At 36.9% G+C, this 18,717-nt stretch overlaps 1 protein-coding gene across 1 annotated transcript in view; it reads left to right on the top strand.

Annotated features, from left to right (window-relative positions):
- The window catches only part of LOC127654232 (protein MTSS 1-like), a 73,771-nt gene that overhangs the window by 3,522 nt on the left and 51,532 nt on the right, over positions 1-18,717 (top strand). Inside the window, exon 2 of the mRNA XM_052141327.1 lies at positions 16,220-16,281. Within this exon, the coding sequence (XP_051997287.1) occupies positions 16,220-16,281 (62 nt within the window). The remainder of the gene's footprint in view (positions 1-16,219; positions 16,282-18,717) is intronic.

The following is an 18,717-nucleotide window of genomic DNA, read 5'->3' as shown; positions in this document are numbered from 1 at the left end:
ACACACACACACACACACACACACACACACACACACACACACACACACACACACACACACACAGGGATATCATGCATCCTTCCCCCTTCCTGTGAGTCATGTGGCCTACTTCCACATTAACTACAGGCATACAAATGGATAGCTATGACCTTGCAAAAACTGCTGGTCTATTCATTAGTTTCTGCTATTCAAAGACAATCCTCAAATTTGTTTTATTAAAACCTAATTATTGAAAAGGAGAATTTCTATGACTGATAAGCAACAGTCACTAAATGTGAAGATGCAAGCTATTAAATGTCAATTGACATGTTCTTAATTAGAGGTCGACCGATTAATCGGCCGATTTTTTGCATTTTTTACATAATCGGCATCGGCCAATATCCACGCATATCAAGCCGATTATTAGGCAGGCGCATCTGTGGGCAGCCTAGTGTTGTTGTGGAACACGTGTTCGACGCACGCTGCCCCTAGAGTCATTTTCCAGCAGAGTGAGCAGACCTCATCCAGTGCCTAAGGAAGGAGCTAAGTTCCTTGGAGAAAACAGTAAGGGTTAAATTTGTATAACTTCTTTAGATTTAATTAAAAACTTTTGATATGTTACTGCCAACTTCATGAAAAAAACGTGACAAACCCGATAGTTGACATGACGTTCGGCTACTTTGGATATTGATCGCGTAGTTGAAGTTGCATTATCACAGCAGAAGGGTTGCTATCATGTCACAATATGGAAGCAAGAATTTTGCAATTACAGACAGTGAATCTGAGACTTTTATTTGTTCTGTTTGTGTGTCTTATATTTGAGAGGGTTGTCACTCGATGCAGATAAATAAGTAATAAAAATATAGGAACGCAGAAGGACTGGCTTTGGTAAGCTCGGACTTTATCGGTTCTGCTGTCGGTACTGGAGAAATTAAGAAAATACATTTATTATTGCTATAAAGAGAGTTATTTTATCTCGCCAGCCATTTCTATGTATAATAATATGAAACCATTTGTCTGTGATGCAATTTAGCTATTCGCAGTCAGAGAGAGAGAGAGAGAACGAGAACGAGAACTCGCTCACGCGGTGCTACAGCGAGCACAACACAGCCCTGCTTAATGAGTGACAGAACTAAACATTCAAACATAGCCTGGTTTAGATCTGTGATTATTAGTCTGATTTTATTTTAGATTTCGCTTTCCAAAGATTATAAAAAGAATATTTATACATAAGCCGCATTCTGTCTAGCACAACTTCCTTCCCTTCACAGCAGTGCACTGACATTTCTCCCTAAAACTCAAACTTAACGTCAGAATCAGCACGATCGGTGATTGTTGTAAAATGCTACTGTTGCTAAATTGCGGGACGCGTTTAATAATAAAAAGAGCGCAAGAGATACCGTTCCCAAGGCGGCGCGTGCTCCGAAACACACCGCAAAGAGATGAGCAAAGTATAGACTACTTTGGGTTTCATGCGTCTAAACGATCAACTATACACAAAAATATGTCAAAACGACCGGCTTGGAGATTCACTTAAACACAGTTTATGTCTAAAATGGACGTAGTTATGGAAATAGTTGGGGAGAAAATATGCTGCATCAGGAGCCTATTAGATCTGAACTTGGCCTTAAAGGGGAAGCAGTCTAATAATAAACATGCTGACGATTGAGCCATTACTGCGAATCAAACAACAAAAGAAAAAAAGAGAAAATCACTTGCAGCTCTTGAATGAATAACTTCTGCATTAATAAGCATTAATCTATCTATGATAAACTATGCAGTGTTATTTTACAATTGATTACTTTATTAGATTTCTTTTTAGACCACACCTGAACAGTAATGTTAGTAGACCTTCCTGAAATAAAATTTTATATATATATATATATATATATATATATATATATATATATGTATATATATATATATATATATATATATATAACAAAAAGAACCGTTAAGAATACCATTAAAGTACCGGATCGATAAGCAGTATCGGTAAGATAGTAATACCATTAAAACCTTAATGATACCCACCCCTAGTTTATGCCTGTGCTTCTCTTGGATGCTCTGAATATTGGATTACGTGTCTGGATTGCCCCTTAATTAAAGCTGCATTTGGATCTCAACCTTCGTGTCTCGGAGCAGTTCGTAACACCTGCTTTGTTTATTTAATATATTTGTTATACATTATTTATACAATATGTTTATACATTTTTAATTTTAAGTGTACAAGTGCAGATTGATCAAGTGTTCAATAAATGTATTTGTTGAGAAATGTTGTCTATCTTAAGTAATTATTTGTGTTACATTTTATCTTTCAAATAAAAGGTTCAAATAAGAGGTTAAAAACAAGCACATATCGGCCAAAATAAATCAGCAGCATTAATCGGCCATCGGACCGACCCGGATTTCAAAAGATCGGCATCGGCCTGAAAAAACCAATATCGGTCGAGCTCTATTCTTAATTTATCAGATCAGATATCGGCAAAAATCGATGCCGATAATGTTTATTTATTCCTCTGTGTTCCTCTTTGGCCAGTGCTAGAGGATTCTCCAGTTTTATCAATTAACTGACAATATTCATTCATATTTATATCCTCACTTCAATGCAAATGTGATTATTTTAATTGGATAAATCTACAAAAAAGAAAAACACAGCACACCTTATAAATTATCAGCAGGTGTGAAGGGAAAATAACAGTAAACAAGAAATACAATTCCGCACACTGAATGTCTATACACACCTTTTGTCGGATTGTTGAATGAGATGTTATTCAGTCTTGTACCACTTCTCAACAAAAACCACAAACTTGTCTATTGATGAAAGAAAAGCTTTGTCAGAGTTAAAGATTCAGATATTGTTATTACACCTTCTGACAAAGGTGGAGCAATTGTGATTTAAGATGCACACAATTTTTCTTTAGAGATTTTGTCACAATTGTCTGTAGCCACTTTTTATCAGAAGTGATCCTCTGACCCTATGTTGACTTTTCAGAGAGAGATCTTTACATTTTTTAACAATGCAAAAGAACATTGTTGGATTTCACTGAATTAATTTGATGTCAACATCCGATTAGACCTGTTTTTTTTGCCAAAAATCCATAAATGATTGATTGATCCTCCTGATGCCCGATTGTGGCCCAAACCAAAAGCGTAGATAATGCGGCAGAAATGTACCCAGTGTAGTTACCCACAGAAGTGTATTGATTGCACTGAATTATTGCAAACTAATAAGAAAAAAGAGAAAAGGGTTTCTTTGACATTACTACAACTCACTCCCCTGCTTCAAATTGTATACATTTATTTTTAGAAAACACTGGCATTTATTGTTATCGGATCCTGACTTGGCAGACACTTTTAAACACTCCCATCTAATTGTTTTTAAAAGGGCAAAAAATGTAAAAGATCTTTTGGTTCATGCCTGTTTAAAAAAAAACTAGACCAAATCTAACCATACTGTGTTAAACCCTATTCCGAATGGCAATTATAGATGTGGTAGTTGTGCCCAATGTAAGGGGGGACCTACACAATATTAGGCAGGTGGTTTTAATGTTGTGGCTGATCAGTGTAAATGGCTATAAGCTGGAGTCTCACACCAAACTCTTAGCATCTCTGAGTCTAAATTTAAGGACTTTCAGGACAGTAAACTAGAATGTTTTGAAATGTTGATGATCATGTAAGATGTGTGGTTTTGCTCTGTGGCGTTACACCTCACTGAAAAAAAGTGTATACTCAGGCGGTATAAATGTAAATTGAGCTTTCATAAGAGCAATAGTCTAGGTATTTTAATATCAAGAACTAAAGAATGAGTCATATATTGTGCCATGCTTACAACAGGACATTTCATTCACTTGTAACTTCCTGCTCACCTGTGCGTGCACGGACACACCCAAATGCATTTTAGTATATTTTCTCCAAAGCTCATGATTATTAGTCTTCTGTCCAGAGCTTTTATGGATTCATAATAATGGTCGACAGATAAGGGTTTTTTGGAACTGACAAAAAAGATTTTGGAACTGACAAAACATTTAAGTTAATACTTGTTAATTGGCCAAGCGAACACGGTTAACGACTTATGGCGATAATCTCAAAATGGCCAAATGTCGTCAGAATATTCAGCTCGGCTGATATATCAGTCATTCACTAATTCACAATGCTAGAATACACTTATATTATATTAAAATACATTGTCCAATTCTTGTTTCTCGCTGTTCTTTATAAAGGGTGCCTAAAAGAAGGTAACTTCCCATTCAGGCAGAGTCATGGATGTTGCATCAGGGTCACTGCTGCTACTGCTGGTTAGAGATAAGGTCATCATGTTTCACATGATGCTGCTGAGACTATTAACTAGACCTGTCATAAAATGATGCCACATTTCAGATGGATCGATTTTGTCATCCAGGCCTAACTGCCCTTATAAAAAAATTATGTGGAGGTATCCCTTTAATACATACAATGGATCTAATGATTCATGAACCATAGAATTTATTAGGGGTTTAACGGTTCTCTGTAAAAAACACAACCACAGTTCAGTAAGCATTTGCTCCGCGGTTCATCTCTAGTTTAATAGCGCATCTGGATCATACAGTTTGGCAAAGAATATAAAGTGCCAAATAGACATGCACAGTTGTAACCTCTGCTATTACACCTGTATGGCTCTGTAGAAGGACACACTCCAACTGTGTTTCACGTGGGTCATCTTTCTACAGAGAGAAGCTGTCCTATTAACTGTTTGTATGTTAAATCAGTTGATGACTTCACAGTTCTGCACTTGTTAGTTGGCAAATGGCAAGCGGAGAAAACAAGCCAGCAAGAGAGAATCCACTGCATCATTTAAGTCAAAAGTATCCATGTGCAGAGCCGCAGAGCAGTGTGTTTAGTGTATAATCGGCTGTGAACTCTCAAATTACAATTTTCACCACTGCAGCTCTGAGTTTTCAGCTTGGGAGTCTCGGGAAGCTTGATATAACAAACTCTTCACAGACAGGAAGAACTTCAAAGGTCTTTCAAAATAATATTCCCGCTGAAATAAGAGCTCTGTTCAACTGGATGTGTGAAACTGAAGGCATTACGACAAAAAAGTTGTCACAATAATCCTCAAAAACTATTTTATAATAATAAATGGTTATATTATTAAGATTGTTATTATCTGTAAGCAATATCACAAAAGCAATTGTACTAGCATGTTGTAAACATACTAGTATGTGGTAGCATACCGAAGTCAAAATATTGGTATTGGAGCAACCCTACCCTGAACATAAAAATAAAGAACAGTACCAAAACCGTGACCCTAAAACCGTGCACCCCTAGTATATATACATGTATGCAAAACGATATATACAAAAACTATACAAAACTGTTCATCTGGGGAATATAAATGCTATAAACAGCTTCTTGCATATACTACAGAGCATTGTAATGCAGTCAAGTCTCTTTAATTTCAAAATAAGAGTCCCCTGCTTGTTTATAGTTAAAAGTTCTCCATTATGCACCAAACCTTAATTTTTCTGGTCATTATTTGTATTTTGGTTGCACAATAATTTGCTTTTGGGGTTTTATTCATTTTGGAGCCTCAATGTCTGTGCCCTTCGTAGTTTGGAAAGACTAAGACATTTTGTATAATTGTATAGGCTAAGTCTTTAAAAAAAAAACTTACCGGTCGATTTATCAGTTATCAGCCTTTCCCCCCCACCTTAGTTATCGGTATCAGCAAAATGCACTATCCGTCGACCTCTACTGGTGTCAACTAAATGGGACTCATCTGCTTCATTCAGTCCAATCGAACGCAGTGGTATAATAATCTAGATCAAAATCAAGAGGTTTGGCAATATCCAAGTATGTATTTCCTAACTACAATACTAATTTCTTGCAAGAAATGGAATCAAAAGTTGGAAAAAATGGAAATAAATTACATTTATACACACATTGGCCATCAACTGCCTCTTCACCCACCATTTTCTTTCTTCTGCTCAACCGCTGTGGAACTGCATGCACAGGATTGTGGGATTTTATAGCGAGTGAAGGATACACAGTGTTTCCCCTAGGATTGTTTTCAGCAGTATTGCTGTTGTGCACGCATCCACAAGCCTGCAATGCTGGATCCGTATTAACGCATGTTGGTCGAAGAATAGATAAAACGGGGTTGTCAAACTAAATTTCAGCCCGGGCCACATCAGGGTTAATTTGTGCCCTCAAAGGGCCTGTTGAAAATGTGGCACCAGCACCTGCTTTTAGCATGTTACATTTTATGTGCATTGAAATGCACATTTGACAGTACAGCATTGATTTTGAGGTTGGTATACAGATGAAAGTTATGATATTAACCATCTGGACCTTGATGCTTAAACACAGCCAATCACCGGCACTTTTAGATTTGGACACATCAAGCATGCTACATGCTTATCACTGACGTTGACGAGATTAATCCCTTAGATATCAAAATTTGGTACCGAAAGACATTTTTTGAAACGCAATAGTTTAGAGGCAATTCGGTTGGTGCCTAAAATTTATCGAATTAGATACCCAGACCTAGTGATGACGCGATGATGTGACGTTGACTCGTTGTTGATTTTAAACTTGGAAGATGAAAGTAGCGCAGAAAATCCCTAAATTAACCATTTTCCTCCTAAAATTGTAATTAATGAATCCTAACATTGTCTTCTATCATTTGGAACACATACGTTAACATCTCAGAAAATGTAGTTTAGTGTTTCATGACCCTTTAAAGTCAAACCAAAATAATCAAACTGTCACTGCCTGTATATGCGCTCTGCTCAGTAAGGTTCACATTTCCATGATGCAGCAAATGTAAGTATTGTTGTGTGTGGAGTTAAAACCGGCATTACATGCTGCTGTTAACAGCCTCTTCAGGGTGTTTGATTTTTTAAAATGGTTTAAAATCAAACGGCATTGAACTTGCCCGACTGTTGTATGTAAAAATGCACACCAGAGCAAAAGGGAAAACATCTGTTGATCGTTTATCAAGTGCTGAAATTTTGCTAGTTGAAAAACAACCTGGAATCATGTTTAATAGCATCACATGAAGTCCCTTTTTGCAAGTTGAACTTCTTCTGAATGCATCACAATGAATGAAACAACGCAGATCTCTCGAGATGAGGTTATAAAAATGTAAAGTTCTTAACTTTACGTGCTGTCTAAAAATGTGCCGATCCTGCCTGCGATTTGGCACAAGTCAAAGTCGTCCATCCATCGCATGTTAAGGCTATAGAGGAAAAACAGCACAGATGCTCACAAAAACATGTTTGAACACCCTAACTCACCCTGTATTGAAAAACTGACAAACACCCAGCCGGAAAACCAGACGGTTTGTCAGAACTTGTCTGGTTGGGTTCAGGACTTGTATTGCACATGTAGAATAAATGAATAAACAGTTAACCGGTTATCTGAACATTTTCCTAGTTTTTAAGGTTAATGTTTTTAATTGAAACTGTCATAAAAAGCAAAGTGACATGAAAAACACAATTCTCTGCTTTTTGTGGTGCTTCTATGACACTTTCGCTTACATGTCGATTCGCATGCTCTTCAGGACTCGTACCCTGGAGCTACTGTGCTAATTTGATCACAGTAAAACAAGCTTCTAAAATATTGTTAGTTATGTAATGTGAATGTTAAATTATATCATGTTAGTGCTTCATGTCATAAGATAGCTTTGTGTGAGGAACAGGGTCAAAAAGTAAGTGTTTGACAGCTAGAAAGCCAAGGATCTGCAAAGCTGTCATTGCTGCACGTGGAGGATTTTTTGTTCTGAACATTTCTCTTTTTTTTTTCAAATTGTAATATTTGTTTTTTTTTAGGTTATTAATGTCCTGACTATACATTGTGATCAGTTGAATGCTACTTTTGTGAATAAAAGTACCAATTTCTTTCCATAAGAGCAAAACTCCCAAACATTTATTCTCCCAAACATTCCTTTTGCAAATAGAATAGAAGAACAGGGAACCCTGCAACAGATGACATGGCCCTCACAGAGCCCCCCACTGAACATTGGATCAGTCTGGGATAACACGAAGAGACAGAAGTAATTGAGTAATCCAGGTGTATGTTGGAGAATTGGTGCAGTTTTGAGGTCAACAGTGTTCACACCAAATATTGATTTAGCTCTTTTTCTGTTTACTGGCCTTTGTATGGCATTAATTGATTAATGAAAACTATTAATGTTGTAATTATGTTTTTCTTTTTTTTTTTAAATACTCACTTTTTTTTCACAAGTGCCTAAAACCTTTGCATAGTGTGTGTGTGTGTGTAATATTATATATATATATATATATATATATATATATATATATATATATATATATGTTTTTAAATATGGCCTTAGTCTTTCTTTACTGTTACCGGATGGCTGAGACACCGAGACTACAAGAGTGCAAATTGAATGAAATCACAGATGCAGTTTATAGTGCTACTCAAATCCCAATCAGTAATTACAAGAAGAAGAAAAAAATGGTACACAATACAGGACTTTTAATTATAAAGAAGCCTGAAATACACATGGGACACCTCTTTTGAAATGTCTGCGCTACCAGCTGTAAGCTAGATTTTAGTTGCTAGATTTTAAATTATTGTCGCAATAATTTTTGTCTCATTTGCGACCAAAAAATAAAAATAAAAAATTGGGGGGGAACTATTCCTTAAACAATGAAATGCAATGCCTGTGAATGATTCCTGGACCGGTGTGTTTGTAGATAACAAGACATGTACATTTATTTGGACAAAAATTAAGCACAACTCGGTCAACAGAATTCCATTCCCACCTGCAGAAATACTGTGGAAGATTGTTTTATTTATCATAATACACAGACTTGGGTGAAGAGAAGTCTCTTAGGGTTCAAAAGGTACAATTAAACTAGATGGGTTACTAGAGGACAACAGGTAACCCAAGAGTTTTCACCTCTATTGCCCTGTTTTCAATATGTATTTTAGGGTGCTGACCTGGGATCAGATTACCATCTAGTTGATAGTGGTTGTTAGGTTACTGTGTTAAAGGGATTGTGTACCCCAAAATGAAAATTCTGTCATTTTCACAAAAATAAATGTTTGGTATAATGTTGAACTAAATCACCATTTACTTTAATCTTTTCCCATACAGTGACAATATACTTTTATTTTTTGGTGTTTAAAAGGGTTTCAACACTTTTCGATGACATCAGCAAGGCTGCTTAAGAGAAGTCAAGATTTTTTGGGAATAGGGTTGCTCCGATACCAACATTTTGGCTTTGGTACGATACCAGCCCTGGTACCTCAGTATCGATACTAACTCGATACTTATGCAACAAATAAAAAATCGGATTTTTTTAAGTAACATTTCACCGAAAATTACTTTGCTAAAAGAACTACGTAAAGTCTTGTAGATGCAAATTATGCTTCTTTTTTTTTTCATCTGGATTCCATGTTAAATGTTTTACATGCTATGATCAAATTGTGTTTAATAAAATGCATGCTATACAGCTTTAATGAAATGAAAATATTAGATTTATAATAGTGTTCTATTTCTTTTAAAAAAAATATACTAAAAAGATGCTCAACAGAGCTTTACAGTATTAATGAAAACAATCTTGATTACCCGAGGCAAAAGGCTGTCATGGCTGAATCACAACATGCTGATATTCAGTATACTTGCTTTTGTGATATTGCTTACAGTTAATAATACTAATAATATAACCATTTAATATTATATTATTGTTAATGTGAGTATTAGTGTGTCTACTTGTATTACATTTTTACACAAGTATATTACAGTATATTCACTCAATCAGTTGAATAGAGTTCTTATTTCAGCGGGACTTTTATTTTGAAAGATCTTTGAAGTTTTTTAAGAGTTCATTATATCAAGCTTCCCACAACTCATGAGCTGAAATCTCCGAGCTGCAATGGTGAAAACAGTTTTTGGAGTTCACAGGCGATTATACACTAAACACACTGCTCTGCAGATACTGTTGGACACACTGCATGAAAATCAAGCATTAGTAGTGTGTTTTGCGTTTGTGTGTGCGCACCTGTTTGTGTGTGTAAAGGGGATGACCGAGCAGGACAGAACCTCTCATTTGTTCTGTGGCACGCATGTGACAGTATATCATTTCATTAAATGACATCCTTCAGTTGTTTAATGGTCACACTTGGCCATATTGAGACCTTTTTTAAATAAATATTTTCAAATAGTCTTTGATTTCACCTCAAAACTCACATTACATTACATTTTGCTGATGATAGTATCATTTAATATGGTAACGAAATGACTAACTAGATGATATTGTACAGTTTACATTTTTTGGGTTTCATGATATTTTGTTATCACCGGTATAGTCCCCAACCCTAATTGGGAAGCTAATGATTTCTGGCTTCCCCGATTGGGATGACGGCAGTCTACAGCTGAGGAGCTGCCTGCCTGAGCACATTCCTGCTTCAGGACACCCCCCTCCCCCATACTACAAACCCCTGTTTGTCATGTGTAAATACTAAAGCTGCTGTGTACAGGCCTGTCTGTGAATCACCTCTGTAACACAACCTGTAAGGTGGTCATACGTTCAGGTATACATGCAACACATCCTCAAGACAGACACGCCTTTATACGCAAGCACAGGTGCCTATTTCAGGAATTGAGTGAAACTTATTCAATATTTAATTCAAACTGTATGTGTAGTAGTGTTGCATAATTAATCATATTTTAACTGCATTCATGGTTTCTGCCTCTTACTGTTAATTAAGCATAATTGTCTATGGTATTAGTAAGTGCGTTAACAACTTATCAATAAAATCGATAATTACTGATGATGAAAATCATCAATAATGAATTTCATTATCGAAAAGTTGGATCAATGCAGGCGAGCACGGAGAAGTTCCATCAGTGACGTCACTTTACAGCCTAAAAATGTGTTTCATGAAAATTTGCTTGAAAAACGACAGAGACAAGTTGAATCTGAAAAAACATGACCCTTTATAAACCCTTATATTATACAAATATAAGAGATAAAAGATTATATTTATTATGTAGTATTGCCCTTCAAAAGCTACATAACTCAAAATATATGCTTTATACACAAATCATCCTGTTCAAAAGTTTGCACCCCCTTGGATCTTGTTGTGTTGCCTTCTGGAGCATCAATGAATGTTTGGACCTTTTTTATAGTTGTGAAATTAGTCAATTTTTTGTCCTAAGTGTCAAAAGCTGGATGTCAGAATCATATAGCCACGGTTGGGAAGAACCGAAATGTACATAAGATGCTGGGAAACCAAATAATCTACTGTAGTTGGGGGAGTTTTCTTAATAAAAATGGGGAATGTCACAGCTCAAGACAAAGCAGGAATTCATGAACTATTAGTCTGATCCAATGACTAAATAGTCATTGATCATTGAGAAAGCAACACCATATTTAGAACTAATGGAATGTAAACTTTTGAACAGGATCATTTGTGTATATTCAGTTACTACTTTGTCTTGTGGAATATACAGTATGTGAGTATCTGTTACGTCAAATAGCTTATTCAGGGCAGTACTAAATAAAAACAAAATGCAATTTTTATTATCCCTCTTATTTTTTTCAAACGATAATGCCCCCCCACCCCACACATACACACAAGTGTCCTGGTCTGGTCAACCTACATTTTTAAGTCATTTTAATGTGAAGAGTAGGCCTAATTTCTGCACCACATAGTTTATATTAGATTGCTAGGCATTCATTGAACAGTTTACAGTAGGCGGCGGTATGTGCTGCTTCATATGTCAGTGACGCAGCAGTTTCGTAGAGTAGAATATATCTGATACAATGGGTCTGATCCAAATTCTGGTGGTTGGGACAGAGGTATTCAAGCCTTAAGATACTTTTTTATAAAACTAGATAAAACGTAATGGAGATCTATTGAAAGTTGCGTTTTTAAACTTTGAAATGTTTCTATAAATATGACTGTTCGTGTGCTCCCTAGACCTTTACATTTAGAGAACATACTGACGTATTGTGTTCCCTTCAATTTGTTCTTAAAGTTTTTTTAGTCTTAAATTTAGCTTCATAAAATCTGCAGAATCCCTGTATATAGAAGTAATTTATTTTTATAGCATTTTTCAATTTTACGCATCTAGTTAAATGGAGCTTTTATTTTGCCGTTTAAATGGAAAAGCGGATATTTTCTACAAATTCACTTAACAACACTGGAAAAGTAGTTCTCCACGTGGGCTGATGTGCTTATTAAAAAGGCTTTGATTTAATTATATAAATATTAGGGCTGAGCGATATGACAATATACTGTATATCATAGAGTAGATACAGTGTCAATTGCTAGAGATTTTGATATATTGTATATATTATGATATTTAAATCAACATCATAGCATTATAGTTTTATCTTCTGCCTGATCTTCTGTAAAGCTGCTTTGAAACGATGTGTGTTGTGAAAGGCGCTATACAAATAAAATTTACTTGACTTAAATATCCATGTGTATGACATGAGGGTATTTATCAGTGGAAAGGCCTTCAAGTGAGGCTGAGGGGGAATACATTTTGGCCAGTTCACTGAAGGAATTCACTAACCTGGAATTCACTAGTTGCTGAATGCAATTTGCACATCCAATTCTGATCTTGTAGGGTGATTCTAAGATTCTAAGCTGTATATAGCCGAAGATGCAGCAGACCACCGTGGTCTGACACACTCTGCTGTGCAGCGTCACTGTGATCCAGACACTTGGACCATCTCTTTAAAGGAATAGTTCTCACCCTCATGCCATCCCAGATGTGTATGACTTTTTCATATGCTGATTTTTAGAAGATTTTCTCAGCTCTTTTGCTCCATACAATGCAAGTGAATGGGTGCCAAAATGTCAAAACTCCAAAACCACATAAGGCAGCATAAAAGTAATCCATCCAGACTCCAATGGTTAAATCAATATCTTCAGAAGCGATATGATAGGTGTGGGTAAGAAACAGATCACTTTCACATTCTTCTTGTGTTTTTGGTGATTCACATTCTTCATGCATTCCGCACCTACTGGACAGGGAGAAGATTTTCAAGCAAAAAATTACTTAAATGTTGATCTGTTTCTCACCCACACCCTTTACATCTCTGCACCAAACAGAGGTCTCCCTCCCCCTCCTGTTTTTGGCACCAATGTAACCGGGTAAGGGATGGGCAAGGAGGAGGCGGGAACAGGCTGAAAAAGTCAACATAATGTTTAATAAATTAACTTGCATCAATTTAAGCACAAACACACAGAGGTCACATGTGGCTCTCTCTCTCTTGAATTGGCGCATCCGGCTTGCTCGATATTACATTTACACTGTTGTCTTCACACACTCTTCTGATCAGGAGCTGCTCTGTTTGACTACTGCAAGTCAGAGTTCAACTAAGTGACACACTAACGCGCCGTTGATGGCATTTAAATATTAGCTTAAAATTCCCTTATTTGGGTATTAAGTTGTGATTGGAATTTGAAGCGCACAATAATCAATTATCTTAACCCCGATCAGATGATTATTAATCGCGACAAGCCTAGTTGTATAATTTCCAGTTGTTGTTATTATTGTGAGAACCTAATAACTTTTATATCAAGTAATGCTAACGACTCTTCAACAAGGCAGTTTATAAGAACATATTTATTATTACTGAAGGATTTATTGTAGAGATTGGCCAGTCAGCAATTTTACGAGGCAGATATTCTATAAGCAGGATTAGCTGTTACTGAAACCTGTTATTGCAAATAGCATTAGCTTGATTAGGATTAGATATTTTAAACCGCACTGGGCAATATTTTTGGCCCAGTGCACACATTGAACTCTTGGTTAATTTATTGGCTCACAGTTTTGGCCAAGCAAAAACATTATGGCCTGCCTTAAACAACATTATTAATAGAATTCGGAACGATAAATCTAAATGACCAATACTTTCACCCCCCTGTATAATATATCCTATATGCACAAAAATACTAAATAGACTAGTTGATGGGTTGCCAGAACAAATAGTTGATTAATTGGTCTTAAGGTAGCTCTGTATAATTAAGCATTCCAATGATTTGACACTGATATTCAAATATAAAGATGAGATATTTAATTCAGTTACAGTTGACTGCTAAAGACCTACTGCAAAATATATTCAATGGCCATTGGTGAGTGTCTGTGTTTATACAGTAGGTGTTATTTTTATATATGGCCTTGATATTTAACACACCCCATGTGTGTTCTGCAAAGATGGAGTTCATTAGTGTTATTGCAATGCATTTCAGGAGGCATATTTCTCCTATAACCTCCATGTTTTTCATGTATATTTCAAAATTTGCTTGGAATTTGGTGACAATGTCTGCTTTAATTATTTGAGGTAGGTTGAAAAGCAGGGTCATTTCAATGAATAGATCATTGGATATTTTTAAATTTGATTTAATTGTGAAACTGAGAAATGTTCTGATTAGTGGTCGACCGATATGGGTTTTTTCATTGCCAATGCCGATATCCAAAGAGCAGGCTAGCCGATACAACACCACACATTTTAATATAGTAAATAACATAAGCATAAAATTGCTTAAAAAACAAACTCTTATTGAGCACTATATTTACTCAGTTTCACACAAAACTTTGTAAAAAAAAATAATTAAAAAACGTAATCGTACTTTAAACGGTAGATAGCAGTTTCTTCTGATTTCTGTGGTTATCACATTTTTGTAATTTATTTGCAAATGAAGAAATTGTTAATATATTAGGAAGATGGAAATAGCAGTACACACAGTAGTCAAGCAACCATGGATGGATGGGATGTCCACGTTAGCAATCGCAATTTCCTAAAAAATACTGAATCAAACCAATTGAAACTGCAGTGCACAGTGAATAAGAAATTAACTTATAGCACACTCAAGCGCTTTTACATTGAAGTTGCACCAGAGAGTATTTAGCAGAGACAGGCCACTTCTGTTAAAATGAATGGGAGAAATTAGAACATCCAACAGTCATCGGATGTAGATCGGAAGTCCCGCCTTACAGGTAACCGAGCCAATCACCTTTTAGCTACAGACATCGCCTGTCAATCAACTCGAGAATGTGCATTTGTTATAAAAGCTGTGAAAATAGAATTTTTTTAGCATAATCTGAAGGAAAGAAGCTCCATTTTTGATACCAGTGTTGTCAGATTTTACTGCTGATTTGAAATATGTTCTTTGATCATAATATTGACCAACCATTTTGGAGATTTCGGTCTTTTCCCATTCAAGTAGATAGGAGCTGCTCTGTCATGACTGTCATGATATTTGCCTTTTTATCATTAGACAAGACAGTTAAAAGTTACAGTGAACTGTTGAGGAGAGAGAGGGAGAATGAACCAGGTAAGCACTTAAACATAATGAGCTCAAACGCGTCTGCCGCGACTCTGATATGTGGACCTATTATTGTAGTAAGACGATGCATGTAACAACAAAATGAACCGTGACTGGCTGTTTACATCAGTCTCAGTCGCTTCATGGGCAATCTGGCATTTTTCGGCGCCCTCAAGAAAAAAATATGCCAAAACTGGAAATGTATCGCCTGTTTTATTGGCCTCGGCGATATATTGGTCGACCACTAGTTCAGATGTATGCAAATATTCTGTGACGCTGTGAAATGACAACCTACAGGAGTTTGAAAATGTTGTTGTGACTGGTTTACATGACATTCAGTTGAACAATACATTCTGTGTCTTGTTTCATTCGTAACAAAAACAAAACTATAGTTAGATTCCTTAGAACTCTGATGACAAAATTATTGCGCAACTATCAAAGTTTGAAGTTGTCCATGACTCATCCCTATTTGCATACTACTTGTGAAGTCCTACATTGCCAAGGCTGTTTATGGTGTAAACACGCTGCACCATAACAACAACTTCCTGTCATGTGATCTCTGCATTTTGTCTCACCATTTTCATCATCATGAGATTTAGTAGTGGTACTTGCTAAGCTTACTTATTAATAATGTTCATAATTGGGGTTAGGAATTTCAATCTCATCCCACACCGTTTGCGCTACACACATGAATGACACCTCAAATTGTGAGGTAAAAATCAGTTTTTGTTTCCAACTTTTTATGATTTCCGGATACATTTTACACTTTGAATGTTTTATGGTTTGCCGTCATGTCCGGGTTACGCTATAGAGTCAAGTCAATAATTGCAAATTACATTTAAACAGACAAATATTGATGATTAAGACCAGACAACCTTTGGTTAAAGTGTAATGATTTACCCTGACTAACCCCTCTCCTCCTCTGTTTGCTCTGTAGGCGAGTTATCCTGCCTGGGAGGACTTTGTCACCAAAGGTACTAAGCTGCAATCACAGCTGAGGTAAGAACAGAGTTCCAGCATTATACACAGACATGAACAATCACATTCAGCTCTCATTTGAATAGAGACTGATTATAGTAATCTTGTTTTGAAAGCAGGAAATGGGCTTGATTATTACATTAGTCAGGAAGGATTAATCATTCAGTAGGCTATATTGAAAGTCATTAGTGAAAACCTAAAGAAAATGTATTTTAGTATGCAACTGTGGTAAAAAAAGAAATTAAATACAGAGGTGGAAAGTATTGAAAAGTAGATCCAATTTAACAAACTGATCAATAGTTATTAGTTGTTCCAAACCCTTAAATGAATAAATCTGTGTAGGTATTTAGATTTTTCACATTTCTTTTTCCATACAATGAAAGAACATTGTGACCCAGGGCTTTCAAGCTACAAAAGGGTTCAATATTCGAAGTCTTGATACTGATTGCTTTGTCCGAGAAACATACCAAATTTTCAGTCGTTATTCACTGAAAATCTTGACATCCTCCCTACCTTTCCATTACTAGTTCATAAGTAGGAGTTGCAGTTAGATCTTTTAAATCTGTAAATCCAGTTCACAAAACTGGTCTAAATTATTAGATTTGTTCATGAATCGCACTGTTCTGGTTCTCTAATTTAACTCACTGACTCGCAGCTGTTAACAGCTCAATTGAAGGAAAGTTATTAGTGAATATCAAATTTCTTTCTATTTCATATACAAAGCTATCACATGGCTTCAGAGGGCTTTATAAGGTCCTTTAAACTACTTTTATGCTGCTTTTGTGTCCTTTTTGAAGCTTAAACGTTCAGTCCCTGTTCATTGTAATTGCATGGAAAAGAGTGACCAGCACAGTCCTCTGAATTTCTCCTTTTGTGTTCCATGAAAAAAGTAAGCCATGCGGTTTTGGAATGACACGAGCGAGTTGAAGTCAAATTGTAGATGTAGCGAAAGAATGAGCCTGAAATCAGGCAATTTAGAAAGAAAATCCCTGCTTTATCTTGGTACTTTATATTGGGACGAAAGCAAGAGAGAAACATTTTTTGTTAGCCTTTGGTCCAATTTTTTAATAGGCATCCCCTCTGCCTGACCTCGCTGTTCTTTGTCCCTTGAGAGTAAACAAGCTAATGACCCTCCCAAAGGTCCACTTCATTCCATCAGATAAACATCAAATATACTGCACTCACACACATCATTACTGCTGCCAACAGCTCTGTCTGGACTGCCAATAGCTGACTATGGACCGGTTTTAAGAGGTCATCATGAATTTTGGTATTGTTGGTGTTTTGTTTAACCGTATTGATAAATGTTAACCCAGTGTGGAGCGGAGGGGGGCGGGGCTGGGCTAGAATGTCGCACGCCCGGTCCCCAATCGGCCTGATGGGGCGCGCAAGGGATAAAGGTGGCCGGTGACGACGGTTCGAGGACTCTGCGACGGGCATCCCTCCTCCCTCCCGGTTTTTGGCACCAATGTAAGGGGGTTAAGATGGGCAAGGAGGAGGCGAGAACCGGCTTGTCAATATAAATAATATTTAATTAAACTCAAAACCAAAACACACAAACATAAACACACACATGACGGACATGCCCGTAATTCTCTCTCTCTCTCGAACCGTCGTCACCGGCCGCCTTTATCCCTCGCGCGCCCCATCAGGCCGATTGGGGACCGGGCGTGTGACATTCTAGCCCGGCCCCGCCCCCCTCTGCTCCACACCCAGCAATATATCACATTGCCGTTTTGTCTTTTTGAACATCACCACAGTACATGCGAAAATAGAGTCTAGGCCAGCAGGTTTATGGCTGCTCAAATTTTAGTCAACAAAGTCAAAATCGTTGTATCTCTACCATTGACCCAACCGTTGTTCCTAGCCCTACTCAGAACAGAGATGTCTTTTGAAACTCCTATCAGGCACAAATGCTTTTGCATGACTTTGTGGGGCCGCTGTAGGGAGGTGGGGGAGCTGCTGAAAGGCTTTACTTTGTAGTTCGTATCACCTGATACCACAGAGCTCTCTATGATAAACGAAGAACTCTCTCTTCAGAATGAAGGCTCTCAATGGATCTCTTCAATAGCACCATTGACCCTGTCAGTATGTGCCCATGTCCCACCTGATGAACACACTGAACACTTTCCATTCAGCTCCTCTGTCTGTTTTGTTTTTCATCTTCAGTTTCATCAATGTTTTACCATTTTTTTTTATGCATTTTGGCAGATGTTTTTATCCAAAGTGACCGTGCATTTGAGGTATATCATTTATTAGTCCATGCATTCTCTAGGGATCGAACCCATGACCTTGGCATTGGTAACAGCATTCTCTAGTAGTTGAGCTACAGGAACAGTAATCAAATGGGCTTGTGTTCTAATGAAACCAGTCTTGCCAAGCTACCTTGGAAGAACGAACTCTGAAGGACAGGAGGACATAGAACGCATCTATTGCGAGCTTTGAGATGTGCTGTTG

Source organism: Xyrauchen texanus, chromosome 13 (genome assembly GCF_025860055.1).
Source record: "Xyrauchen texanus isolate HMW12.3.18 chromosome 13, RBS_HiC_50CHRs, whole genome shotgun sequence".
NCBI lineage: Eukaryota > Metazoa > Chordata > Actinopteri > Cypriniformes > Catostomidae > Xyrauchen > Xyrauchen texanus.
Note: the sequence above shows the minus strand (reverse complement) of the source record. Positions and strands in the feature narration are given on the sequence as shown.